The 27,799-nt window shown below is 35.4% G+C and overlaps 1 protein-coding gene across 6 annotated transcripts in view; it reads left to right on the top strand.

Annotated features, from left to right (window-relative positions):
* UEVLD (UEV and lactate/malate dehyrogenase domains) overlaps positions 1-27,799 on the top strand; it is an 80,905-nt gene that overhangs the window by 12,010 nt on the left and 41,096 nt on the right. For 4 of the 6 annotated variants that reach the window (XR_005031729.2, XM_057507456.1, XM_036920145.2 and 1 more), the window contains exons 2-7: positions 477-561; positions 3,055-3,120; positions 9,384-9,547; positions 15,767-15,902; positions 16,629-16,747; positions 19,706-19,808. Coding sequence is in view for 5 of the 6 variants with exons in the window: in XM_057507456.1 (XP_057363439.1) it covers positions 477-561; positions 3,055-3,120; positions 9,384-9,547; positions 15,767-15,902; positions 16,629-16,747; positions 19,706-19,808 (673 nt within the window). In the remaining variant the exon portion in view is untranslated. The remainder of the gene's footprint in view (positions 1-476; positions 562-3,054; positions 3,121-9,383; positions 9,548-15,766; positions 15,903-16,628; positions 16,748-19,705; positions 19,809-27,799) is intronic. The other 2 variants (XM_036920147.2, XM_036920148.2) reach the window with 2 other exon arrangements.

The raw sequence follows: 27,799 nt of genomic DNA, 5'->3' as shown, positions 1-27,799 counted from the left end.
CATTTCCTTTTCTCTCTTTGAAACCCAGAATGCAATACCAGGGGGGTTGGAAGGGAAATTTTAAGTGGCTCAAGTGAGTGAGGTGAGGTATTCAAGGATGAGAGTTGGATCTTGAATGAGTGACAGGGTGATACATCCTGCCCTATTCTTAAGCCTTCAGGAGGTATTTGGAGGCAGTTTGATTTAGTGATGAAAGGCCCAGTCCTGAGTCTGAGCTCTCGCCCCACTGTTTAACTTGCTGTCTAACTAAGGAAGTTATTTTGATTTTCTAACTTCATTTTCATGTCTTGTAGAGCATTTATAAGCCCTACTTACTTCATAGGGTCATCATTCAAAGGATTAAATCAAGTACTGTTATGTTTGTAAAACTCAGAGCCCAGGGCCTAGGCACATAGTAAGTGTTCAGTTAGATGTTGTTTAATTTTTTGGTTGCTTATAGTTTTATTCTTATTCCATGTCCATTTTTCTCTTTTCAGTACAAGTTCAGGGATCTAACTGTGGAAGAACTAAGGAATGTAAATATGTTTTTCCCACATTTCAGATATTCCATGGACACATATGGTAAGACTCTCATCTGGTAGCTTTTTTGCTACATTATTTAAACTATTATTTGTTCCTAGAGCACTACAAAATTATAATTTCTCATTTTTCTTTTATCTCCTGATTTTGAGGTATACTTTGGGACCTGTGGTTTCTGAGGAAGTTTAAGTTAATGCAGTTTATATTATATTAGTTTTCTATTGCTACTGTAACAAATTAGCACAAACTTTAGTGGCTTAAAAAATATAAATTTATCATCTTACAGACCTAGAAGTCCACCATAGGTCTCTGTATGGTAGAAATTTGGACTAAAATCAACGTGTTGGCCAATCTTAGTTCCTTTCTGGAGGCTCTGGGAGGGAATCATATTTTCTTGCCTTTTTCAGTTTCTAAAGGTCATCTGCGTTGTTTGGCTTGAGGTTTCCTTCCTCCATCTTCAGAGCTAACAATGTTGCACCTCTGATCATCCTTCTGTAGCAAATCTCCAGAGAAAGGGTTCTCTGTTTTTAAGGACCAGTGTTGATTAGATTGGCCCCACCCTAATAATAAAGAATAATTTCCCCATCTCAAGATCCTTATTAACTTAATTGCTAAGTAAGGTGACATATTCACAGGTACCAAGGATTAGGGTACTGGACATCTTTGGAGGCCATTATTCTGTCTACTACATATATAGTTGTTTGTAAATTATTAATTACTTATTAATATAAACTTATACAAAAACTTATTAATAACAGTTCTAGTTACCTTGTTTACAGAGGGTCTGGTTTTCTAAGAAAGATTTTACTTTACTATTTTTTAAAAACTCTGACCACAACCCACAATTGGAAATATATTTTATGTCATGACCCCATATACCCAAAACTAAAATATTACGTACACTCTGGCACTTTCTCTTCTATTCCATTCCAATCCATTTAAAAACATTTGCTGATTGAGACTCACTAACCTGATTTCAGGACCCATGAATTAGACAAAACACAGTTTGGAAAAACTTCCTTCATTCTTTGTGGGTATGTTTTGTATTTGAGTTTAGATTAATAAAAATATATCTAATTCAGACTTAGATATTTTGAAGAGTTTCTGAAGTATTTCTTAGGGATAGCTTATTTCTATGTGGAAAAAGTGATTAGATTCTGGTCATCTGTGACTGGCCTCTCTTGATCATGATGCTGGCCTCATCTGGTTATTTGGTGCTGCATAAATGCCTGGGATGAGGGATGAAACAGCTACTATTTGTTGAATGCCAGATATGCTTCCAAATGTTTTATCTATATTATCTTACATATTTCTTAAAACCAAAGCTGTGAGGTAAGTATTATTATCTTCATTTCTCAGATAAAGAAACTGAGGCTCAGAGAGTTTTAAGTAACTTGCTCAAGATTAGGTAGGTAGTTAGAGAGAGTTTGGACCCATGTCCATCTTGCTCTGTGCTTGAATACATCTTGTTCTTTTATGTCTTTTTTCATCATACAGGTTTAAAACTTTATTGTATCAGTTAATTCTTTCTCATTCCCCCTGTCTAGAAAAAGTGAGCTATGGTGCTGTTAAACTCTCAAGCTACAGATCATTTTCAGTGTACATTTTATTATTGAAGACAGTGGTAGTCGTGCATCATCATAATTTCTGTTTTAACTTTTTAAATAATTTGAATATTTAAATGTGTAGTTTCTCTACCACATTTCTAGGTTATTCTGTGTCCCTAAGTAACAATCCCTGTTCCACTACTCTTTCCATTTAGTTTTTGGAACTAAACTAGTTTTGGATTGTTTCACTCATTGCTACCTTTCACATATAGTTCAGAACATTTATACTTGATATTATAATTACTGAGGTACTGAAAGGACTACATTCTAAGGTAGTTTGATAGTTGGTAACTGGAGGTAGTATTTCATGTGTTCAGTTCAGAGGTTAGGGAATTAATTCTCTTACAGTGTGCCCCAGTTATTAATGGGTAAATTAAAATTTCAGGGATTTGAAGGTTGAAAAAAAGTTGAGAATAATTGAGTTAGAGAAATGAAAGAAGGTAGTTGTTGATCTTTCTATAAGGTCATTTAAAAAAATACACTACCATTTTTTACAGAAGTTATAATCTGATACCCAAAGTGATTTGTTACATGTGACAATTATTTGCTAAGATCCTCACATTTATAATCCTTTATTAAGGTTTTTCACATTATCTTGTTTGATCCTTATGACAACTTTAGGATATAGTCTTACTATCTTTATTTTATTGATCATCAACTGGAGGTCCAAGAGATTGATTTTGGTTACTTTAAATCCCTAGAACTTGGGATTCAGTATCAAACAAAGTCCTGTGTTCTTTTGACTACCCAGTCTGATTTCTAAGAAAACAACATCTAGTAATTTCCCCCTGTGGGCATATTTACTTATTACTAGATAATAGTACTTAGAAATTATATGTGTTTCTGTATGTGTGTATGTGCATACACCTACCTTAATACAGTTCTTTCTACTTTTGATTGCACATTTTGAGGCTTTTTTTCCTTTCAGTTTTCAAAGATAATTCCCAGAAAGACCTACTGAATTTCACTGGCACTGTTCCTGTGATGTATCAGGGTAAGTGTGGAAGTTGAGAAAATGTGGGAATTTTTTAAGAGAGCAGTTTAATAAGAACTGACATTTGTTCAATGCCATAACATTCTCAAAGTGTTTTCACATATATTTGATTTATACAGAACCTTACTGGATATAGCAGAATGCTGTCCCAGTCAAGGAAGGCCTAGATTAATATCAACAAATTCAATTCAGTTTAACAAATATTTATGAAGTGTCAACTATGTGCCTACTTCTCTGCTAGGTGCTGAGGTACAAAGGAGAACAAGACAGACATAGGCCTGCTCTTGTGAAGAAGTTATTTCAGCTTTCCATAGCAAACTGCAAGGATCCCACCTTTTTCTCTGTTACATCAATGTTTGTTCCCCTCCCTTACCTCTGTATGGTACACCATTATCCCCGTTCTACAGGGAAGACTGAATCTTAGCCTGGTCAAGTGATTTACCTAAGACTACATAGCTGATATCAGGCTTGAACTTCAAACAACAATAGGGCATTTTTAAAACACAGGGAGGGGCCTTTAAAGCTCAAAGAAGGCAACATATTTTCAGGTGACCTGACAGGTTAAAGTAGCTCCGTGTTTGCCCAAAATGAAAAAAAAAATCACTAATTTCTCTATATTTAACTCTTCCTATTTGTCGAGATCTACTTCCTGCAGTGTTTACTAGGACTAAACTTTCAGTTATGTATTGTATGGAGTTGCTTATATAGTTTGATTTGAAGAACACCAGTGAAACATTGTTTCCAGGATATTTCTCTGAAGTTGTGCCTGCAATCCTACTAGTGAAAATCCATTCCTGTTTTAAAATGTAAATAATCCTAGAGGGATAACATCCAAAATCACTTTTACACAATGCTGTGCTAATTTGCTAATAGAAAATGCTCAATAAACATATTTGTTTAATGATTGAGTTGGTTTATTTGATTACTGACTGAGGGCTTAGGAAGAAATGAACTTACTGGCCATTTGAAAGAAGAAGTGCACTGAAAAAGAACTGAGGAGCATCTGGAAACCAAATGGGGAGAGAACATTGGAATTTGCTTTCTCTTACAAAGGATTCAGCACTGTATAGTGGGAATATATTGCCCAAAAGACACCAAGAAGCTACACTTTAGGGGACTTTTTTCAAAGTAGGTGCTTATAGTAGCCCTTAGACTGTTACAAACAGCCCTAATTTCCCCCCTCCCACCCTATGATGACTTACTGCCAGAGGTGCCCTCATGTTTTATTGTGCTTCTGTTTATGTCCCACAATCACACCTCCTTTGGCCCAGGAAGTGCATAGAAATTCAGTTTTGTTTTTAGGCACAGGGATGTGGTTGGAGAGTAAAAGTAGGTAGGAATGGGCTCTGCAGAGATTGTAGTGAGGTAGATAGAACAGGCATAGAATTGCTTTTGTTTTCTTTCCTTGTTCCTCCCTTGCCAAGCTCTCAGACTGTTTTCTGACTGCCTAGAGAACTTTACTCAGCTGTGTTTCTGAACACTTGAGTTCTACACTTACTATGGTTAGATGTTAGAGAGAGAGAGTACTCTTACCTACTCCAATGATTGGTTGATTTAGTAATTCTTACTCATTACACTACAATGATTTCAAGGCTAGTTGCTTATTAACAAAGGAGTATATGAATTTAAACAAATCACTGCTTACTAGCATTTCAGTTTCTAGGACAGCATGGGGAGGTGCCACAAGGACATAAATTATCTTAATACCATCAGTAAGGTGTCCCTCATTGGCACTCTGCTTCTCCTAGAGCCGTGGAGTAATGCTATTGATTCTTATGCTGCATCTTCCAAGGTAGTAATGGTACCTGCAATACTGTTTTTTTTTTCTTTTTGCTGTACAATTTTTCTCTTTGGTTTTGACTAGAATTATATCAACTCAGTGTGATGTACGCTAGTTATTTCCTGCTGATCAGAAGATCAGAATGTATCTTATTTGTCTGCAAAATGGGCCAGTAATAGAGCCTAACTCTAGAATTGTGAGGATTAAATGAAGTACTATAAGCAAAGCCCTTGGCATAGTACCTGGCACATAATAAGTGCTAATAAGTGCTGGCCATTATTGTTCATCTGTCTATATTACTTTCTTTTAGTTACCAGCTCTGTTATAATAATAATAATAATAATAATAATAATAATAATAATAATAATAATAATAATACCTGCCTATGCTAAAAACTATTTAAACAACTGAGAAGGGATGATGTTAAACAGTCTAACTTCCTACCCAGTTCTATTCCCCATATGAATCCTTGTTGATACCTCCTTATGTATAGCTGTAGAAATTTTCTGGATTATTTCTTATCATCCCTGCAAGATCATATCAAGGTTTCTTTCATCCACCCATTTTTTTATTTTTTATTTTTATTTATATTTATTTATTTATTTATTATTATTATTTTTTTTAGATAATTATTTTTTATTGAAGGGTAGTTGACGCGCAGTATTACATTACATTAGTTTCAAGTGTACAACACAGTGATAAAACATTTATATACATAATTCTAGGTTCCAGCTATCACCCTAACAAGCTGTTACAATATCTTAATTATATTCCTTATGCTATACATTACATCCCGGTTACTTATTTATTTTACCATTGGAAGTCTGTCCTTTTTTTTTTTTTTTTTTTTTTTTGTGAGGGCATCTCTCATATTTATTGATCAAATGGTTGTTAACGACAATAAAATTCTGTATAGGAGAGTCAATGCTCAATGCACAATCACTAATCCACCCCAAGCCTAATTTTCGTCAGTCTCCAATCTTCTGAGGCATAACAAACAAGTTCTTACATGGAGAACAAATTCTTATATAATGAATAAGTTACATAGTGAACAGTACAAGGGCAGTCATCACAGAAACTTTCGGTTTTGCTCATGCATTATGAACTATAAACAGTCAGTTCAAATATGAATACTCATTTGGTTTTTATACTTGATTTATATGTGGATACCACATTTCTCTCTTTATTATTATTATTATTTTTAATAAAATGCTGGAGTGGTAGGTAGATACAAGATAAAGGTAGAAAACATAGTTTAGTGTTGTAAGAGAGCAAATGTAGATGATCAGGTGTGTGCCTGTAGACTATGTGTTAATCCAAGCTAGACAAGGGCAATAAAACATCCACATATGCAGAAGATTTCTCTCAGAATGGGGGGGTGAGGTTCTAAGCCTCACCTCTGTTGATCCCCAATTTCTCACCTGATGACCCCCCTGCGACTGTGCCTGTCTTAGGTTGTTCCTCCCTTGAGGAATCTTACCCGTCTCTGGCTAACCAGTCATCTTCAGGGGCCATACAGGGAAATGTAAAGTTGGTAAGTGAGAGAGAAGCCTTATTGTTTGAAATGGTTAGCTTTTTATTACTTTGCATATTTATGCCCTGTGGCTTGTATGCCCAGCATTTGTCTTGAGGTATCTTTACCACTTGGAAGAATTATGATACTCGGTAAATTTGATATGAGGCACGAATTCTATTTAAGGGTTGTAATTAGGAAGGAAGAAGAAAAGCTATAGAAGTAGCAGGCGGAAGAAAACATGGGAAGATTGATTATTTCTTTGACATATCTTCTTGTAGAGTAACTTCAGCATGTATAGGTTTTAAGCTACTACTTAAATTGTGCACACACATTAACATAATAGGAGTATAGTTACATAACCAAAGCATATCTGTAATTACCAGCCATCTCCAGTGAAACCAAGAAAACCAGTTAGGCACCTTAGGCATTTGTGAAAACTTATCTATGATATGGTGGATATTGTCCAACTGAACTTGAACAGTCTGAGAGAAATCAGACAAATTAGAACAACCCATTCCTGGGGAATGTTCACATCCCTTATGTTCTTTTAACAGTAAATAGTCTGTAGTTGTAAGATTTTGGAGCGCTACAATTTGCACTTCTCCTAATTCTTGGTTGAGTTCCAACAGTGTAGATCCAGTCAAATTTGTTGTTTTACTGTATGCACAGGCCAGCTTAGATATCTCCTTCACTCCCATGGCAAGTCCAGGAGCTGGTGGGATGAGTGCATCTACAGCTGTAGCAGTGCGTGGATCTTTGTTGGGGTTTTTTGATGATCATATTTCCTCCTCCTTAATGTACAGTGATTAACACAGAAAGTAACTCCGTCAGAATTTGGACTACCACTCCAGCTGTATTATGAAACAGATAAGTTTGCATGATGTAGAACAGTGACTTTCTAATGTTTTGAGTGTGACCCATAATAAATACTTACATAGATAGCTAGTATATTTATATGTATGTGTATGTAAACATGTATACAACTGAAATACCATCTGTCCTGTCATACATTCTATTTTCTAGTCAGTTCCATTTAAAGATACTATTCTTTACAGCCCACTAAATTAATTTCATGACCCATTTATTGTAGCTAACCTTTGAAAAACACTGGTCTAAAGTATGTAACATTAGAGTAACTTCTGGAGGAATGTGGTAGTGTGTCTCAGTGTCTGTTGGTCACTTTGTGGTGCTATGATCACATGACTTTATAATCATAAAGTTATCTATGGACCAACAGCTATGCCTATACCCATATTGTATATATACTTATGTACTCTGTATCGTAGCAGATATTAACAAAACTTAATTGTGATCACTTTGCAATACATACAAATATCGAATCATTGTTTTGTACACCTGAAGCCAATATAATGCTTTATGTCAATTGTATCTAAAATTGTTAAAAAAAATCCTCTGACAAAAAAGGAGTGTGTTTTTGAGAACTGATATGAAATAGTAGACCCCCAAGTATTAGGACATTTCTGTAATGTACTGATTATCAATCCTAGCTGGACATTAGAATTATACAGGAAGCTTATAAAAAATGTTGTCCAGACCCCATTCCACTGAATAAGAAACTTTGGGGGAGTGGCCTGGGTATTGGTAGGTTTTGAAGTTCCTTAAGTGTTTGTACTGGGCAGACAGGGCTGAGTGTGGTCAAGCTTTGGTGAGGGGAAGCAAGATGAAAAAAGTAACTTTTAGTGGAGTGAGGATTTCCTTAGTAAGAAAAGGATTACATTAGAAAAGAAAACTATTTTTATTTATACCTGGCCTATTTTCAAAATGGGTTTCAGGTAAATTGCAAAAATTGCCTCCCCTTCATGGTATTTACCACTTCATGTATTATACTACCTTCACTCGTTTCATCCTCACAACTCTAGGAGGTAGGAGCTAATTATTATTCCCATTTTATAGAGGAAGGAACTGAGGCACAGAGATTAAATAACTTGACCTAAAATTATATAGCTAGTAATAGTTGGGAACTAGGATTTGAGCCTAGACACTCTTGCTCCTGAGCAGCCATGTTCTTAAGTACAGTGAAAGGCATTTGCAGTAAGACTATGAAAGCAAAAATAAATATCAGGAGATACGATAGAACAGCTAGGGTAATTGATCAGACTTGCAGCATAAAGTTAGTTCTTACACTTACATTAAGTTTAGCTTCAGGCCTCCTGGCAACAAAGGCAGTAGGAGATTTGGGCTATTAGTAGGCATGACATACAAAGTTACCGTTGGAAGAGCATTTACTCAGGTTCCTATCCCAGTACACTAAAGTTTAAGAAACAGTGAGCAAGGTGACTATTAAGATCATTTTCATCTCTAAGTTCTATGTATTTAACCCAGCCTGTATGTTATGATATCTGCAATTAATGAGCAACTTGAGGGCCAGTATCAGATTCATCTTTTTGCTCAATCATTCATTTTTCATTTGTTCACTCATTTATTCTTATTTATGTAAGAAACTTACTGAGCAGCCAGTATGTTAGGCACAATACTTGGTGCAGAGGATATAGAAATGAATAATACATAATCTTCTGTAGAAGCTTACAGTATAAAAGGAGACACAAATGTGAAGGCAAATAAATTCAATGCAGAATAAGTATAAAAATAGAACTGTCCACTGCCTTTCAGGAAAGATGCAGTAGCTCTGCTGGGGTGGATGACGAAAGTTACATAGAAAAGATGCTGTATCCCAAACTCCTGGTACAGTACATCCTGTAAACATTTACTGAATTGAATTGGATGAGCTGGCCATTGTATTAATTAAATTTCCTCAAATATTATGCTGGTGCTTTAATGGGAAGATATATCCAATATGACTGTGGATGAAAATGGGGAGTTAGGTCTTGATTTGCATAAATTCTTTAATACAAACTTGACTGTACATTTTTAAATGCCGTCTAGCTGGACCATAAATATAATGTGATGTTTCATTATTCGATGATGTGTTTATTTTGTCTCAAATAGGTCATACATATAACATTCCAATTCGTTTGTGGATTTTGGATTCCCACCCTTTTACTCCCCCCATTTGCTTCTTAAAGCCAACTGCAAATATGGGAATCTCAGTTGGAAAACATGTTGATGCTCAAGGAAGAATATACTTGCCGTATCTCCAAAACTGGAGCCATGTAAGATCAATTTGGGTTTTCTTTTGAAAGTTCTTATTTTTCTCAGTATTTATCTCTGATCCTAATGATACAAATAAGCTACTGAATTTTCTTTCCACCATACTCTTCATTTGGTCTTTAAAACTAACTTGAAGTTGCGCTCCCTGGGGTCACTCAAGTCTCAGAACCCTGATGAAAGCAGGAGCCAACTGTTGTTTGCTTCCCACTTTTTATAGGTGCTTGATGCTTGATAAAGCACGAAAAAAGCTGCTAGCCATATATGGGGCATTATTTCCTAGTCCATTCCTATTAAAGAGTCCTACGTAATATATGCATTTATTTGTAGTTTGGCCTGTTTGACCTTTACGTAAATTGAATCATAGTATATATAATCTTCTGTTACGTGCTTTGGTTTGATTGAGCATTAAGTTTAAAAAATTCTCCCACATCAATGGATGTACCTGTAGTTTATTTGCTTTACAGGTCCTCACATTATGGAATTTTGTATTCTACATTTTTCATCTACACTACATTGAACATTTCTCCATATTAAATAATATTTCAAAATACACAGTTTTTAGTTGTTGCCTGATGGCATAAGGATATTGCATAATGTATTTACAGGTTGTTTTGTTAGAAATTTAATGGTGAGCATCCATAAATATAAATATATGTAAATATAAATGTGTATATCTTAAAAGTAATAATTTCCTAATAATATCTAGGAATGGAAATTTTGAATCAATGGTTATAAATATTTCGAAGGCTGTTCTCACATATTGTCAAATTGGCCTCCAAGAGATAGATAAAATGTATTTCAGCCATCAGCAGAAATCAGTGCAGGAGAGTACCTGTTTTAAATACGCTTGTTCTAACGGGAGGTATTATTAAAACAAAATACACCTTTGATTATCTCTATTCATTTATTAGAAGGATGTAGAATATGCTCTCGTTTTGCAAGTAATTAAATTTTTATGAAAGGATAATTTATATTTCTGTGTACCCAGAAAGTTAGGGATGTGTCAGAGTTGAGTGAGCTTGGAGTAAAGGACAGTCTTAGGGTTATCATTTATTATATGTACATCCCATAAAAAGGTATGCAATTGTGGACACATTTTACTTTGTTTTTATGGTTTTCTTTATTTTTCATATATATAAAACTTCTGAAAAAAAAGCAAAAAAGGAAAGAAAAAATGCATGCACAAACTGTCAGTAGTAAAGTTTAGGTGAGGGAACATTGGTCTTTTACTTTATGAACTTGTATATAATTGGCATTACATGGTGATTTATATAAATAAAATTGCTGATTGAATGTGATGAATAGGGCATGATAAAGATTTGTCAGTTGAAAGGACAAAAATAAAGTCTTAATTTTAATGTTTAGTTCTTTGGTTATTTGAGAAATTGAAATCTTTCATACCTTTATTGATCATGTATGTTTCCTTTTTTTTTGAGTCATCTATCTCATTCATCCATTTTTATACTTTTTTTTGGTATCATTAATCTACAATTACATAAGGAACATTATGTTTACTAGACTCCCCCCATCGCTAAGTCCCCGCTACAAACCCCCTTACAGTCACTGTCCATCAGCGCAGTGAGATGCTGTAGAATCACTACTTGTCTTCTATGTGTTGTACAGCCTTCCCCGTGCCCCACCCCACATACATGCTAATCATGGTACCCCCTTTCTTTCCCTCCCTCCCCCTTATCCCTCCCTTCCCACCCATCCTCCCCAGTCCCTTTCCCTTTGGTAACTGTTAGTCCATTCTTGGGTTCTGTGAGTCTGCTGTTGTTTTGCTCCTTCAGTTTTTACTTTGTTCTTATACTCCACAGATGAGTGAAATCATTTGATACTTGTCTTTCTCCGCCTGGCTTATTTCACTGAGCATAATACCCTGTAGCTCCATCCATGTTGTTGCAAATGGTAGGATTTGTTTTTTTCTTAGGGTTGAATAATATTCCATTGTGTACATATACCACATCTTCTTTATCCATTCATCTACTGATGGACATTTAGGTTGCTTCCATTTCTTGGCTATTGTAAATAGTGCTGCGATAAACATAGGAGTGCATGTCTTTTTCAAACTGGGCTGCTGCATTCTTAGGGTAAATTCCTAGAAGTGGAATTCATGGGTCAAATGGTATTTTTTTTTTTAGCTTTTTGAGGAACCTCCATACTGCTTTCCACAATGGTTGAACTAGTTTACATTCCCACCAGCAGTGCAGGAGGGTTCCCCTTTGTCCACAACCTCTCCATCATTTGTTGTTGTTTGACTTTTGGATGGTGGCGATCCTTACTGGTGTGAGGTGATATCTCACTGTGGTTTTAATTTTCATTTCTCTGATGACTAGTGATGTGGAGCATCTTTTCATGTGTCTGTTGGCCATCTGAATTTCTTCTTTGGAGAAGTGTCTGTTCAGATCCTGTGCCCATTTTTTAATTGGATTATTTGCTTTTTGTTTATTGAGGTGCGTGAGCTCTTTATATATTTTGGATGTCAACCCGTTATCAGATCTGTCGTTTATGAATATATTCTCCAGTACTGTAGGATGCCTTTTTGTTCTACTGATGGTGTCCTTTGCTGTACAGAAGCTTTTCAGCTTGATGTAGTCCCACTTGTTCATTTTTGCTTTTGTTTTCCTTGCCCAGGGAGATATGTTCATGAAGAAGTCGCTCATGTTTATATCCAAGAGATTTTTTGCCTATATTTTTTTCTAAGAGTTTTATGGTTTCATGACTTACATTCAGGTCTTTAATCCATTTTGAATTTACTTTTGTGTATGGGGTATGCAACGATCCAGTTTCATTCTCTTACACGTAGCTCTCCAGTTTTGCCAACACCAGCTGTTGAAGAGACTGTCATTTCCCCGTTGTATGTCCATGGCTCCTTTATCGTATATTTTTTGACCATATATGTTTGGGTTAATATCTGGACTTTTATTCTGTTCCACTGGTCTGTGGGTCTGTTCTTGTGCTAGTACCAAATTGTCTTAATTACTGTGGCTTTATAGTAGAGCTTGAAGTTGGGAAGTGAGAACCCCCCCCCACTTTATTCTTCCTTCTCAGGATTGCTTTGACTATTTGGGGTCTTTTGTGGTTCCATATGAATTTCTGAACTATTCGTTCCAGTTCGTTGAAGAATGCTGTTGGTATTTTGATAGGGATTGCATTGAATCTGTAGATTGCCTTAGGCAGGATGGCCATTTTGACAATATTAATTTTTCCTAGCCAAAGAGCATGGGATGAGTTTCCATTTGTTAGTGTCCTCTTTAATTTCTCTTAAGAGTGTCTTGTAGTTTTCATGGTGTAGGTCTTTCACTTCCTTGGTTAGGTTTATTCCTAGGTATTTTGTTCTTTTTGATGCAATTGTGAATGGAATTTTTTTCCTGATTTTTCTTTCTGCTAGTTCATTGTTAGTTTATAGGAATGCCACAGATTTCTGTGTGTTAATTTTGTATCCTGCAACTTTGCTGAATTCAGATATTAGTTCTAGTAGTTTTGGAGTGGAGACTTTAGGGTTTTTTATGTACAATATCATGTCATCTGCAAATAGTGACAGTTTGACTTCTTCTTTACCAGTCTGGATGCCTTGTATTTCTCTGTTTTGTCTGATTGCCATGGCTAGGACCTCCAGTACTAAGTTGAATAGCAGTGGGGAGAGTGGGCATCCCTGTCTTGTTCCCAATTGTAGTGGAAAAGCTTTCAGCTTCTCACTGTTAAGTATGTTGTTGGCTGTGGGTTTGTCATATATGGCCTTTATTATGTTGAGGTACTTGCCCTCTATACCCATTTTGTTGAGAGTTTTTATCATGAATGGATGTTGCATTTTGTCAAATGCTTTTTCAGCATCTGTTGAGATGATCATGTGATTTTTGTCCTTCTTTTTGTTGATGTGGTGGATGATGTTGATGGATTTTCAAATGTTGTACTATCCTTGCATCCCTGAGTTGAATCCCACTTGATGATGGTGTATGATCCTTTTGATGTATTTTTGAATTTGGTTTGCTAATATTTTATTGAGTATTTTTGCATCTATATTCATCAGGGTTATTGGTCTGTAATTTTCTTTTTTTGTGGGGTCTTAGCCTGGTTTTAGTATTAGAGTGATGTTGGCTTCATAGAATGAATTTGGGAGTATTCCCTCCTCTTCTATTTTTTATAAAACTTTAAGGAGAATGGGTATTATGTCTTCTCTATATGTGTGATAAAATTCAGAGGTGTATCCAGCTGGCCCGGGGGTTTTGTTCTTGGGTAGTTTTTTGATTACCGCTTCAATTTCATTGCTGGTAATTGGTCTGTTTAGATTTTCTGTTTCTTCCTTGGTCAGTCTTGGAAGGTTGTATTTTTCTAGGAAGTTGTCCATTTCTTCTAGGTTTTTCAGTTTATTAGCATATAGATTTTCATAGTATTCTCCAATAATTTTTTGTACTTCTGTGGGGTCCATTGTGATTTTTCCTTTCTCGTTTCTGATTCTGTTGATGTGTGTAGATTCTCTTTTTCTCTTAATAAGTCTGGCTAGGAGTTTATCTATTTTGTCTATTTTTTCAAAGAACCAGCTATTGGTTTCATTGATACTTTTTTTTTTTTAACCTTAAATAGTATTTTAACATCTGTGCTCTGTTTGGGAGAATTCATATTTCCTGTTTCCTCTTTTTGGTTTTCTTTGGCATCTCTCTTCTTTTTCTTTTCTTTTTGTTATTAAGGTATGATTGATATATACTCTTATGAAGGTTTCACATGAAAATACAATGTGGTTACTACATTTACCCATATTATCAAGTCCTCACCCATACCCCAATACAGTCACTGTCCATCAATATAGTAAGATGCCACAGATCCATTATGTGCCATCTCTTTTCATAGTTTCATTTGTTTGTTTAATAAATACTCAAAGATAGTGCTATAATCCAGTTGAGGTTCTTGATTTCAGTTCAGGCAATATTGATTTCATTTTACTATTTTGAATGTCTTTATTATAAGCTAAAACTAGTCTTAAGGAGATGTTACATTATTTAAATTGTTCTGTTTAAAAGTACTACAGTAACTTTAAGTTCCACTTGCAGTTGTAATTGTAATTAGGAAGTTCAGTTATATAGAATTTGAAACTAGAGGAAATGTAGAGGTTGGTTAGACCAGGGATTGCAGACACTTTCCCCAAGATTAAGTGTGCTGCATTAGACCTGCAGAATTTTGTTTGAACAGCACAGTGTTTTGTTTTGTTCTTAATATGAATTTGAATGCCTCTATGTGTAGTTATTTGCCTTTCAGTTTGCCACAATAATCATCTCCCCAAATGATCTTCTACTTGACAACTTCACAAATTATGTTATCTGCTTGGTCTTTAAAGGTATTTGAGGTTTTGATTGTAAGGGCCTCATCCTCTGAATTTACAAGTAGTGAAATACAGACTCTTAGAAATTAAGCACTTTTTTAAATGAGCAAACTACTAAATACTACTACTACTACTAATAAACATACATTTTACACTCACAGTTTGCATGCATCTCTTTCTCATTTGTTTATCCTAGAGGCCACTTGGAATTTGGTATTCATATTAGATTGCTGATAATAGAATTGCTGGTAACTGAAGCTCAGAGAGATTAAGTGAATTGCTTAACCAGTTAAAAGAAACAGTACTGGATTAGATAACATCTTATCAGTGTTAATTTTCTGATTTGATAATGTTTCTATGGGAGAATGTTTTTTTTCTTTCAGAAAATACACATTTAATGTATTTAGGAGTGAAGGGGTATCATATCTGCAGTTTATTTTCACCAGTTCAGACAGATACATAGAGGGAAAGAGACCAAGAAAGCAAATGCAATAAAATATTAACATTTGAGTGATCTAGGTAAAGAGTATATGGAAATTCTTTGTACTGTTTTTGTAACTTTTCTGTAAATCTCCAACTATTTCAAAATAAAAAGTTAAAAATATACAGACTGACTGTTCCCCAAAATACTCTGTTAGTAATCACATTCTTCTGGTTTTCCCATTTTGGGGAATGTGGATTAGCATTTCTCCCTTCTTTTTTTAATTAAAAGAATTAAGTGACTTTTCAGTTAAAAGTATTAAAACAGTTTAAAGTATCATGTAATTTGTATGGTAGTTTTCAAGAAATGAGAGCATGGTGCAGTATTTTCTTTTGGCTGGCTTGATAACAATATATAGGTTAACACGGTAATATTCTCCAGTAAAATTTTTGTGTAAGTTTTCCCTTTGTGTTTATTCTGCAGCCTAAATCTGTCATTGTTGGACTAATTCAGGAAATGATTTCCAAGTTTCAGGAGGAACTTCCTCTGTATTCTCTACCATCATCTGATGAGGCACGGCAAGCAGACTTGCTAGCCTATATTGCAAAAATCACAGAAGGTTTGTATTTTTGTTAGAGAGTCCTGAGTTTATAATTTCTCAGTAATATCCATTACTGTTTTCTACTTGATGTCTATAAATAAATACATGCATGTATATATACATATTTGTGTTGAATCAAAAATTCCAGAACATCTATCTTAAGGTAGGTGTTACCATACAGTTCCAATTAATGTGGTTTCTTAAAATGTAAAAGTTTCTTACACCAACAGATAAAATAACCCATTGTAGTTTGTCAAAACCACTTGACATATATTGATGATTTCAAACCTTTGTCTTTATATTTTTATGCAGCTTTTTGCCACATTCAGTGTGTTGGACCAGAAAATCTGTGATTCTCAATGTTTCTCATTGAGATTAAAGCAAAATATCCATGTTTATAAAACTTAGTAAGGTTTTAAACATTTTCTTTGCATTATAGAGCAGAGCAGTAACAATGTTTTCCAGAATTATGGATATCCTATTTTTTTAGTCTTACATAATATTTTTTAGATTTTTGGATATTTTATTTTTAAAAGGGTATCCTCTGTTCAGTAGAATATTTAATATATGAGATTCCTTCCTTTCTTGCATTTCACTTGTTCAAGTATTTCTGAGTGCCTGTCACGGACTAGCACCATGTTTGCTGTCTGAGTTACTGAAGGTTGAGGTTTTTTTTTTTTAAGATGCTAAAAGGCTTTTTGGTATTAGTTTTAAATGCTTGTGATAATCCACTTTTCTTTCTAGGTGTCTCAGACATAAATTCAAAGAGCTGGGCAAATCATGAGACTAAAACCGTCAATAAAATTACTGTGGTTGGAGGTGGAGAACTGGGCATTGCCTGCACATTAGCAGTTTCAGCAAAGGTACGTAAGCACAGTGTTATAAATACATCTGTCATATGCTACACTTCTAGGTAGTTTATGTTTAACATGAGAAATAATGGCTTTATTTTGTCATGTGGGGAAACTTCATTTTGCCTTGAAATGTATTTAGTAAGTTGCCAAAAAAAAAAAAAAAGCTGAACGCTCTCATCAGTGATGTTGCCTCTTAATTAGTAGTTTGTCATGGGCCAGGCTTTGAAATAGTGGTTGGAACAATGGGCTCATCATCCTAATCCAAGGAAAACTGCAATGTGACATTCATCAGACTTAGTCACAAATTCTTCTGTTTTCTGAATCAGGCTGCTTTAATTAAACTCTTATTTAATGATTTAATGTAATGCTTATTTTAGTTCTTTCTAAATGAGCACTTTTTTTGAAAGATTGCCTTTTCTTCTAAAATTACTCCACTTTATTTTAGGATCAGAGTTCCTGAGTTGATATTTTATAGTAGTGTGAAATTTGTTTATTTTTCCTCAGTCTTTTTTACTAGATCCTTTCTGTATAAATTATTTTCGAAATGTCTTCAGCCCTCTTCTAGAGATTTTCGAAAGACCCTCCAGAGTCCAGTATTGTGGTGACCACATCACGTCTGTGGCCTCTTCAGGGATGTGGATGAATAGAATAGCTATCCCTCTCTAGGTTTACTTGGTAGCTGGCACTTGGTTTTCTGTCTATTAAAATTTGATTGTTTGTCACCTGAATTCTTCCCTTTCCATTTAAGACTCACATGTGTCTTGTAGGTAGGTTCTACTTCAGCAAATGAATAAATTGTATCTAGGGAGCTGGAAAATTTTAAAAGCTGGCTGCTCAGAAAAATATATGCTAACTTATAACATACAGTTTCATGTCCTCCACCCTCCACCTGAATACATTGTCCCTCTTAATTGGAAGTTGAACTGTTTGCAGTTCTTTTGTTACTAAATAGAATGCTTCCTTAAACATTGTTTTACAAATTGCTTATTTTCTCCTCTGAATTTTCTTTTAGGTGTACATAATCTCAAAAAGAGTACTGATGAGTCAGAGGGCATGAATGGTTTTTATGGCCCTTAGAACATATCACTAGATTGCTCTTCAGAAAGGGCAGAACTGACTGATGCTGCTAAGAACAACGTGCACATGAGCCTAATTCTTGATCTCCCTAACAGTACTGAGTTTTTTCAATTTTATTTATTTTTGCTAAGTACGGGAAGGCCTCTTAAAGTCATGTTTTTTTAACTGTTAGAAGAGTTTCATTATCAGTATTTCTTTGTGAACTAATACTTTGATACCATTACAATATTCAGATACTGCAACCATATTCAAATAGTACAATAGTAGTCAGAATAGCCACAGTAGCACTGATGGTGGCAGCAGCTGTAGTTACTGGATGCTTACTAGATGCTGGGCACCCATCTAAATGCTTGACTCATTTTTACAACAACTCTGTGGCTTGGGTACTGTCATTACTGCCATTTTACAAATGAAGAAACCAAGGCATAAGGAGGTTCTGCAGTTTGCTCAAAGGCACACTGTTAATAAGTGGAGCCAGGATTTGAAGCTAGGCAGTCTGTTTACAGAGCTGGCATTCTAGGTCCTTACTACTCAGTGTATGACTTTCAGACCAGCAGCACTTGTATCATCTGAGATCCTCTTAGAAATGCATATTCTCAGGCTCTACCCCAGACCTATGAAAGCAAATTTGCATTTTATTAAAATCTGTGGTGATCCATGTGCTTGACTGATCTGTTAAATGGCGATCCCTGAAAGTTTGAGAAGTTCTGCACTAAACCATTGTTACACTGGCTCATTATTGTTGTTCTTAGTGGACATTTAGGTTGTTTCTAGTGTTTTGACTATCCTTCTACATATTGTATCGTTTTATACATTTACTAATACACTTGTGGGATAATTTCTATAAATGAGGTTGGTGGATTAAAGGAATGACTGTTTTTAAATTTTGATAGGAATTGTCAAATTATCCCCCAAGTCAATTGTACTGTTTACTCTCATACCTGCACTGTATCAGAATACTTGTTTTTCCACACTGCTGTTATTAAACTTCTGAGTGTCTGATAGATGAAAATGGTAACAGTTTTCTTTTCATTTCTCTGATGAGTGTGGTTAACAGCAATAAAAATAATAGGTACAATTTAGAGAGGACTGCCCTCTGACAGCCCTGTGTCACATAATTAATCCTCATAACCCATGAAGTAAGGCTTACTTCAGTGGCTTGCCCAGCTTTACAGAGTAAATAAGTAGTATAGCTGGGTTGTTGTCTTAACTTATATATACTTTCTGCCTGATAGTTGGTAGATCCCTCATGACTTCGTACTCTAAGATGAGAGAGATCCCCAGATCCCTTACTACTCCAGAAAAAGTCCTTCCACAAAGGTAAATGGATTCTTAGGAGTTTCCATTTTGTCATTTACAGGTAGTCCACCATGGCACCCAGGGAGCCATCTACAGACATGTGAAATATTTTCCATGGATCTCTGGGGAAAATACTGTATGATAATAGGGTTTTATTTTAGATTTATGGCTATTAATCTTTTTCAAAGAGAAACTTGGTCTTAGTGTGATATTCATGCTAGAAATGAGGTACTAAAATAGACCCCCCCCAAAAAAAAAACACTCAGGTACTTTTAGGATGGAAATTATGACATCAAAATGAAAGCATAAACTTAAGAACAATAGCTAATACACTGAGTGTACCAAGTCATTTTTATTACTCATTCTCCCATCTAAAGAAACCTTTCTGAGTTAAGCCCTGTTAGATCCCAGTTTTCAGTCAAGCCGATAGGATTATCTTGCTTGCATGTCCCTTTTATTTCTATTATGTTACATTTCCTTCTTAAGATAACACATGAGACTTGTGTTTTCTCCCCTCACTTCTGAATGAATCTAAATTGAGTAATTGCTGTGTCAATATGATGCTGTTCTTTTTCTTATTATTCTGTATAGAGCATTGCAGACAAACTGGTCCTCCTAGACCTCTCAGAAGGGACTAAAGGAGGAATGATGGATCTTGACATCTTTAACCTTCCTAATGTGGAGATCAGCAAAGGTCTGGTTATTCTGCTTATAAGATGTCTGCCTTATTTGCTCTTGTATTTGAGTCCTAGAATTTTTTAAAATGCACTTTATGTTTTAGAGCAGTTTTAGGTTTATAGCAATATTGAGCAGAAGGCACAGATTTTGCATATACTCCCTACCCCCCCACACACATAGCCTTCCCATTGTCAACCTCCCCTACCAGAGGGGTACAATTGATGAACCTATCTTGACATATCATTGTCATCCAAAGTTCATAGTTTACATTAGAGTTCTATGGGTTTGGACAAATCTGTAATGACATTATTTACCATTATTGTATCATACAGAGCTGTTTGATTGTCCTAAAAGTCCTAGCGTTTTAATGCTGAGAAGCACATTAAAGATCATCTAGTCCAAGTCCCTCATTTTACGTATTGGGAAACTAAGATTCAAATAAATTGACTTACCCAAAGTCATAGAGAGATTGTAAATGATTATAATTATATTAATAAGAGTCAGATAAGCAATTAACATTCAGATTGGTCAGTAGGGTTTATTCTGTCTCTGACTTATGCAGTCTAAGTTTGTTTTCTTTGATTGCTTCCTTTCTCATAATATTGGTTAAAAGTACTAGTTTTAGAGTTAGATGGGGGTTTTCATCTTAGCTCTGCCACATTATAGCTCTGATAGTTGTCAGATTTATATGATCTCTCAAAGTTAAGTTTTGCCATTCATAAAGTGGAACTAATACCTACTTCTTGGTATTTAACAAAGTGCTAAACCAAGATTAAAAAAAAAATTCACATTGCTTTCACTAAAAATATGTTGTTAAAATGTTTTAATAAGAAAAAGGGTTTTTGTATCAGTAAAATATTAAAGTTTATCTCATCTTTTTAATTAAAAGTTTTGCATATATATATATTTTTATTAAGGTATCATTGATATATACTCTTATGAAGGTTTCACAGGAAAAACAATGTGGTCAGTACATTCACCCATATTATTGAGTCCCCCCCATACCCCATTTCAATCACTGTCCATCACTGTAGTAAGATCATTTTTGCATGTACTTTATAATGTACATAATATATTAGTACAGACAGTTTTGTAGGTAAGTATTACATTTGGGGATGTGGACTTAAAAATATTTTATTACCAGAGATGCATGGTGAAAAAAAATTGGGAGACCAAATCTTCCAAAACCAAATCTTCTAGCTAAAATCAAGTTGTAATGTGTTATATAGTTGCTTGGCTTTCCTTTCTTGCCTTGCTTAGGTCCCTGTATTCCTTGACCACATTTTACAAGTAAAATATCAAGATGTGTTTTCACAAGCCTGAGTGTACTTAGAACAGTGGGTGAGAAAAGTTGAAATTATACCTGTTGGGTGTAAAAGTTCTAATGAGTCTCTGGATCCCTATAGTATACAATGAGTTCATTTTCATTCTCTGGAAAGAGTACAGTAGTTGGTTTAATGATCTGTTTGTAGGCTTCTTAATAGAGGATCCCTTGGAGAGATGGATATTCTCTTGTGTCTGTCATTTCCAGGTACTGAAGTTCTTAAGGGACCTCTTAACTCTTTCAGATCACTTTAAGAGACTCCTTAGTACATGGACCCTAGAGGTTGTGAGGCCTTTAGGACCTGAAGAAATTGTTTCTTCCTATGTATCTTATTAACCATCAGTAACTATTATTTCAGATAACTGAAAGAACAGAACCCTTGGAGGAGAAGTATAATACAAGGTGATTGCCACAAAGCAGGGAATGTCAAATGAGTTCACACCATCTTGGGGCAACTTCCACGTTCCTCTTGTTAACTTTGACTGTACTGTCCTAATAACGCTCAGTTTAACTAATCATTACATGAAGAATTTTAAATGTTAACTAATGTCTCAGCAATATATTCCATGATATAAAGGAGTGCAGTAATAATTTTTTGAAATCAAGCTCAATAATTTTGGAAATTTTAGTAATGCCCCATCATGACAGGCATCAGTGATTGCGACTGATCATCCTAGAGTTGTACTTTTGTTCCATTTGGATTTTTAAAATATAGCTATGAAAACATTTTGGGTGGATATATATATATACAGATGAGCATGCAAATACACATGCATATACATACATACATATACACATATACATACACATTTATACTTGTGTATGCATTGACTAAATCTAGAGAAATACTGAGGAATTGTTAAGAATAGTTGCTTCAGGTGTTACACTGAGGAAACTGATTCTGTACTTGTTTTCTGTACTCAATATTTTTATCCCTTTATTTTTATTCTGGTAAAATACATATAACATAAAATCTACCATTAGTGACATTTAGTACATTCACAGTGTTGTGCAACCATTACCACCATCTAGTTCCATAATATTTTCATCACCCCAAAAGAAATCCCTGTGCACATTAAGCAGTCACTCCCCATTTTCAGAGCAACAGGTCCTAGGCGACATGTGGACTTCCTCCTTGATGTGCTTATAAACCAAACTCTAGATGCCACAGCCCTAAAGGCATCCACCCTTGAAGCCCCTCCTGATTAGCAGGATGCCTTTTCTTTTAAAAAGTTTGGTGGTTGCTCTCTACTGTTGTCTGTTGGCTTCATTCTTTGTCACCTCCAAGACACAATCCTGGGGAAAAAAAACAGCATCTCAGCTGGTAGCAGTTGTAAATTAAAAAATAAGTTGTTGACATATGATTTCTGAGCAACCAGTGGTTTTTAAAACATGGTTTATGGAAGATTGATCTTATAAAAATATTGATCACTTATGTCAGAATTACCTGAGCTGCTTTTTAAAATTACAGGTGCCTGGCATCCACCCAGGCCTATGGTCCTGCATATCTGGGGGTGGAGCCTGGGAATCTACATTTTAGATAATTAGCTCAGGTAATTCTTTTTTTTATTTTTTATTTTTTTTATTTTTATTTATTTATTTTTTTTTATTTTAATAATTATTTTTTATTGAAGGGTAGTTGACGCACAGTATTACATTACATTAGTTTCAAGTGTACAACACAGTGGTAGAACATTTATATACATAATTCTAGGTTCCAGCTATCACCCTACCAAGCTGTTAGAATATCTTGACTATATTCCTTATGCTATACATTACATCCCGGTTACTTATTTATTTTACCATTGGAAGTCTGTCCTTTTTTGTTTTTTTGTTTTTTGGTTTTTTTTTTGTGAGGGCATCTCTCATATTTATTGATCAAATGGTTGTTAACGACAATAAAATTCTGTATAGGGGAGTCAGTGCTCAATGCACAATCATTAATCCACCCCAAGCCTAATTTTCGTCAGTCTCCAATCTTCTGAGGCATAACAAACAAGTTCTTACATGTAGAACAAATTCTTACATAATGAATAAGTTACATAGTTAACAGTACAAGGGCAGTCATCACAGAAACTTTCGGTTTTGCTCATGCATTATGAACTCTAAACAGTTCAAATATGAATACTCATTTGGTTTTTATACTTGATTTATATGTGGATACCACATTTCTCTCTTTATTATTATTATTTTTAATAAAATGCTGAAGTGGTAGGTAGATACAAGATAAAGGTAGAAAACATAGTTTAGTGTTGTAAGAGAGCAAATGTAGATGATCAGGTGTGTGCCTGTAGACTATGTGTTAATCCAAGCTAGACCAGGGCAATAAAACATCCACATATGCAGAAGATTTCTCTCAGAACAGGGGGGGTGAGGTTCTAAGCCTCACCTCTGTTGATCCCCAATTTCTCACCTGATGGCCCCCCTGCGACTGTGCCTGTCTTAGGTTGTTCCTCCCTTGAGGAATCTTTCAGGTAATTCTTATACTAATTAAAGCACTATTTTTCAAATTGTGAGTATGAAACAGTTGAAATTGGAATCAGCATAGAGGGTTATAACCAGCATTTTATAAAAATGAACTGGAATAATAGAAAATATCAGAGCATATATGTAGTAGAGGTATTTTCTGTAGTGTTTTTGCTTTTTATATATATATATATATGTATATATGTATATGTATATATAATATACACACATTTTATATGTATTATATATATACATACGCACATATGCATATGTAGTGTCTTGGGTTACAGTATAAAATATATTTCTCATGGCATGGATCATGATGAGAAAAGTTTGAAATTCAGTGTATTAAAGTTGAGAATCATTGATTTAAGCCTTTCATCACCTGCTTTCCTCTTTTCCATTTACTCCTGCTAAACACTCTCTCATTAGCATCAGCATGCCCTTCCTACTTAAAACAACTTGAGTCACCTTCTCTCTAGGAAGCCTTCAGAGAGTAACCCTCACTCATTACTCTTCATGCTTTAGTACTGGTGTCTGGAGTTTGTGTTGTGTCACTATTTTCTTGTACTGGGGAATTTTATCAATAGACATACCTTTGATTTTTCAGATAGTCCTTTCAGACAGTCTCTATCTAAAAATAGAGGTATGGTATAACATAGTTCATGGCCTTAGTTTGCCACACATGGTAAATCTTGGAAAGTTTTGGTATTATTTATATAACTCCAAAGTCTAACTCACTGTGGCAGTAATCTTTATAGGCACTCCCTTGAACTGAGCCTTCTGCTTTAATATGAGTATTCTTGTTTAACATTTAATGAAAATCTACCTATTTCACCAGAAAAAAGTTCCTTCTAGTCATTGACTAAAATAGTGCCCAAATCTACTGTGAAGTCATTCTTTGGGGATACCTCTCCCCCAACATAGGTAGATTTTTAATAGCTATCATGTTAGCACAATTTCTAAATTAAGGGTTATCATCATCGGTAGGAGGACACATGCATTTTTAAAATTTTGAGTATGACACAAGTAGTGACTCTATAGCATCTTCCTATGCTGATGGACAGTGACTGCAATGGGTTATGTGGGGCGTGCTTGATAATATGGGTGAATGTAGTAACCATAACCACAATGTTGCTCATGTGAAACCTTCATGAGATTGTATATCAATGATATCTTAATAAAAATTATATTAAAAAAAATTTGAATCAGTGGAAAATAGTTTGAAAAGAACATGTTGAATAATTTTCTATTACTTTAAAATAAATTTTAGCAATATGCCAGATAAATGAAAATGCTTGCACTATCTGCAGTATATTCAGACTGATATACTAAGAATAATACTTCAATGAGGTTTCCACAGCATTTAGATAGACATCATTAGTTGATTGCCTGGTTTTCCATGATTTTGAATGAATTCAGTAGTCATTTAAAGTGAATATTCATTTCATTTATCATAAGATCATCATCTTAATCTGAGAATAGTAGTATAACACAGCATGAAATACTATTTACTGGGTCTTTTGATATGCTCGATATTGGATTGCTATTCCTTAGTATAACTGTGACCAGCCACTGGTGTAGGGCCTATGGTTTGGGAACCAGTGGCTTAGCAGAAAGCATATAGTTTATCTGGGTGGGATGGAGGTGGGAGGCTTGTGTTCTGGGAGTACAGATGTTGATTGGCCTGTGGCACCTGAGGAAACCTACTCCTATGTTCTTAAATAAGTGTAAAGTTAGAATTTGAACCAGACAGTCTCATTCTGAACCCCTAATTCTTAATTCTTATACCCTACTGTATTTTATATATATAGGTAGTGTACAATATCTTGTTTACTTTGTGTTCTGAGGGCCTAGTGTAATTACCTGTACCATGCCAGGTCCTTAGTAGAGGTTTATTAAATTATTGTTAAATAAATATTTATTATGGTCTTTAACCTTGTAATTTACACCACAGCTTTATACAATCATGTTTAAAGTTCTTCCTAATTCTTTTTGTAACTGTGTAATATTTTTCCCCTTATTAAGTCACCAACTTCTAAGGGAAGATCTGAGAAGGAAGAATCAAATAAAAATTTTTCGAGTTGCTGACCTAAGTGTAAGGAATTAGTTTCCTGTGGGGCAGTGTTTACCAAACCTAGTTGAGCATCAGAATAACATGGGGAATTGCATTCCTGAGAGATATTTCCCCTTATCCATTTAAATAAAATCTTCAGAACATGGGATAATCTGTAATTTCATTATACTTCCCTATTTATTCTTAAGTACCCAGCCTATCATTTAAGAACTGCTCCCAGAAATTGACTCTATTTGATCAGAAGCAGTTTAAAGTTTAGATGGAAAGACACATGCAAGATGTAAACGGTAATTCATGACAACGAGAGTAATAAGGCAGTATATGATTAATTTCTAAGAGAATAATAATAGTGAACACTCTTAGAGTTGAATGAAGGGGAGATAATGCTTTCAGCTAAGTAGGGTTGAGATATGTGTAAGGCTGGAGGCACCGGAGGGAGGAGTTAGCACGTCGGACACTGATGACGTGCCAAAGTCCCCGGCTGCTGCCCCCTCCCAATCTGAAAAATGTGCCTTGGGCTAGCCAATCCTCAAGTCAGCTGTAAATCTAAGCTCTGCCTCCCCCTACTTTCTTTAAAAACTCGCTGCCTGTCTACTTACTTGCAATTTCCCCAGCCTCCATGTCTGTAGACTGGGAAATCTCGCCCGGGGATTGCGTTCAAATAAACTGCCTGGCCCTTTATTGCCTTTCTTTGCCTGCTTATTTCGGCTAGAATTTATCTTACAATATGTACTGGGTCTTTCAGGTTAGGGGAAATTTGGATTAGTGAACATGGGGCTGTGGGAGGTGGGGAATTGTACTAATTGCTAAATGATTAGATCTTGAAGATGGATAAATGAGTAAGATCTCTGCTCTCAAACTCATAATATGTTTAGTGGACAGTTAAATATATATTTATCAAACATTTGATGAGCACAGTAAGCATTCCAGATGGAAAGAATTTGAGCAAAAGTCAGTATCAGGAAAGATAAATATTCTAGGGAAGAATATAGACCAATTCAACTTGAGTCAAAAGTTTATGTAGGAGAGTACAAGAAATACTAGCTACTTGGCTCAAAAGAAGAATAGTAAAAGGTTTGGGAGCTTGGTGGAAAATTTTATGGAGTATGAAGCCCCTTGTATTTTTAAAATCATATTAGACAGCTACAACTCTGTTTTTTCATAAGTCAGTCTTGAGGGGGAGGGCATTTCTATCATTCAAAGTAGAGCAAGTAAAAGGGGGAAAGAAGACAAATGATTCTTGTAAGATAAATTTTAGCCAAAATAAGCAGGCGACGAGAGGCAACAAAGGGCCGGGCAGTTTATTTGAGCGCAATTCCCAGGCGAGGTTTCCTGGTCTGGTTATCACAGGCTGGGGAAGTCGCACCCAGGAGGGGAGGTGGGAGTTTTTAAGAGAACAGGGAAGGGAGGGGGAAGTGGACTGAGCTAGGGATAGGTGGGGAGTTTTTTATTGGCTCAGGCTTGGGTGATGGACAGCCAGAGGTCTCCTCCTTCTGGATGGAGGGGGTCTGCATCCGGGGTTTGTCAGCACTTCATGGGACTGGAATCCAGGAAGAGCTCTTGGTTCTTTCCTTGTACAGCACAGAGCTACTTGGTGCTGTCTCTGCTCTGCCTGCATTGTCTTTGCCCATCTCTCTCCAGTGCCTCTAGCCTTACAATTCTGTCAAGATGGGCCGAATTGTAGGGTCATAAATTGAACTGTTCACTAATACTTAATAATATGGACAAGCTATGTAATCTCACCAGATAACAGTTTCTTCATTTTAAGTCCAGGGAGAGGAAATCCCAGGGCAAAATACCTCTAAAAAACTAAAATCAGTCAAAGGGAGAAATAAAGTTTAAAATCTGTTTATTGCTTACAAACTGCAGTCCGGGGCCTTCTCTCTCTCCTGCTGCAGCAGAAGCAAAAACTGGCCCTCCCCCTTACCTCTCAGGTACAGACACTCCTTGCCCAGGAAATTATCCATTGATATGCAGATGAACTTCTATCTACCCCTGAGGAGTGATGCAAATGCACTAAAGCCATTCTTCTTTCCACCTCTGATCGCCTATTGATATGCCCATGTACTAAAGCCAGGTGAGACATTCTGGAAAATATAATTTTACTCACATTCATCTTTATGAGGGTATAGGACTAGGT

Source organism: Manis pentadactyla, chromosome 9, assembly GCF_030020395.1.
Source record: "Manis pentadactyla isolate mManPen7 chromosome 9, mManPen7.hap1, whole genome shotgun sequence".
Taxonomy (NCBI): Eukaryota; Metazoa; Chordata; class Mammalia; order Pholidota; family Manidae; genus Manis; species Manis pentadactyla.
Note: the sequence above shows the minus strand (reverse complement) of the source record. Positions and strands in the feature narration are given on the sequence as shown.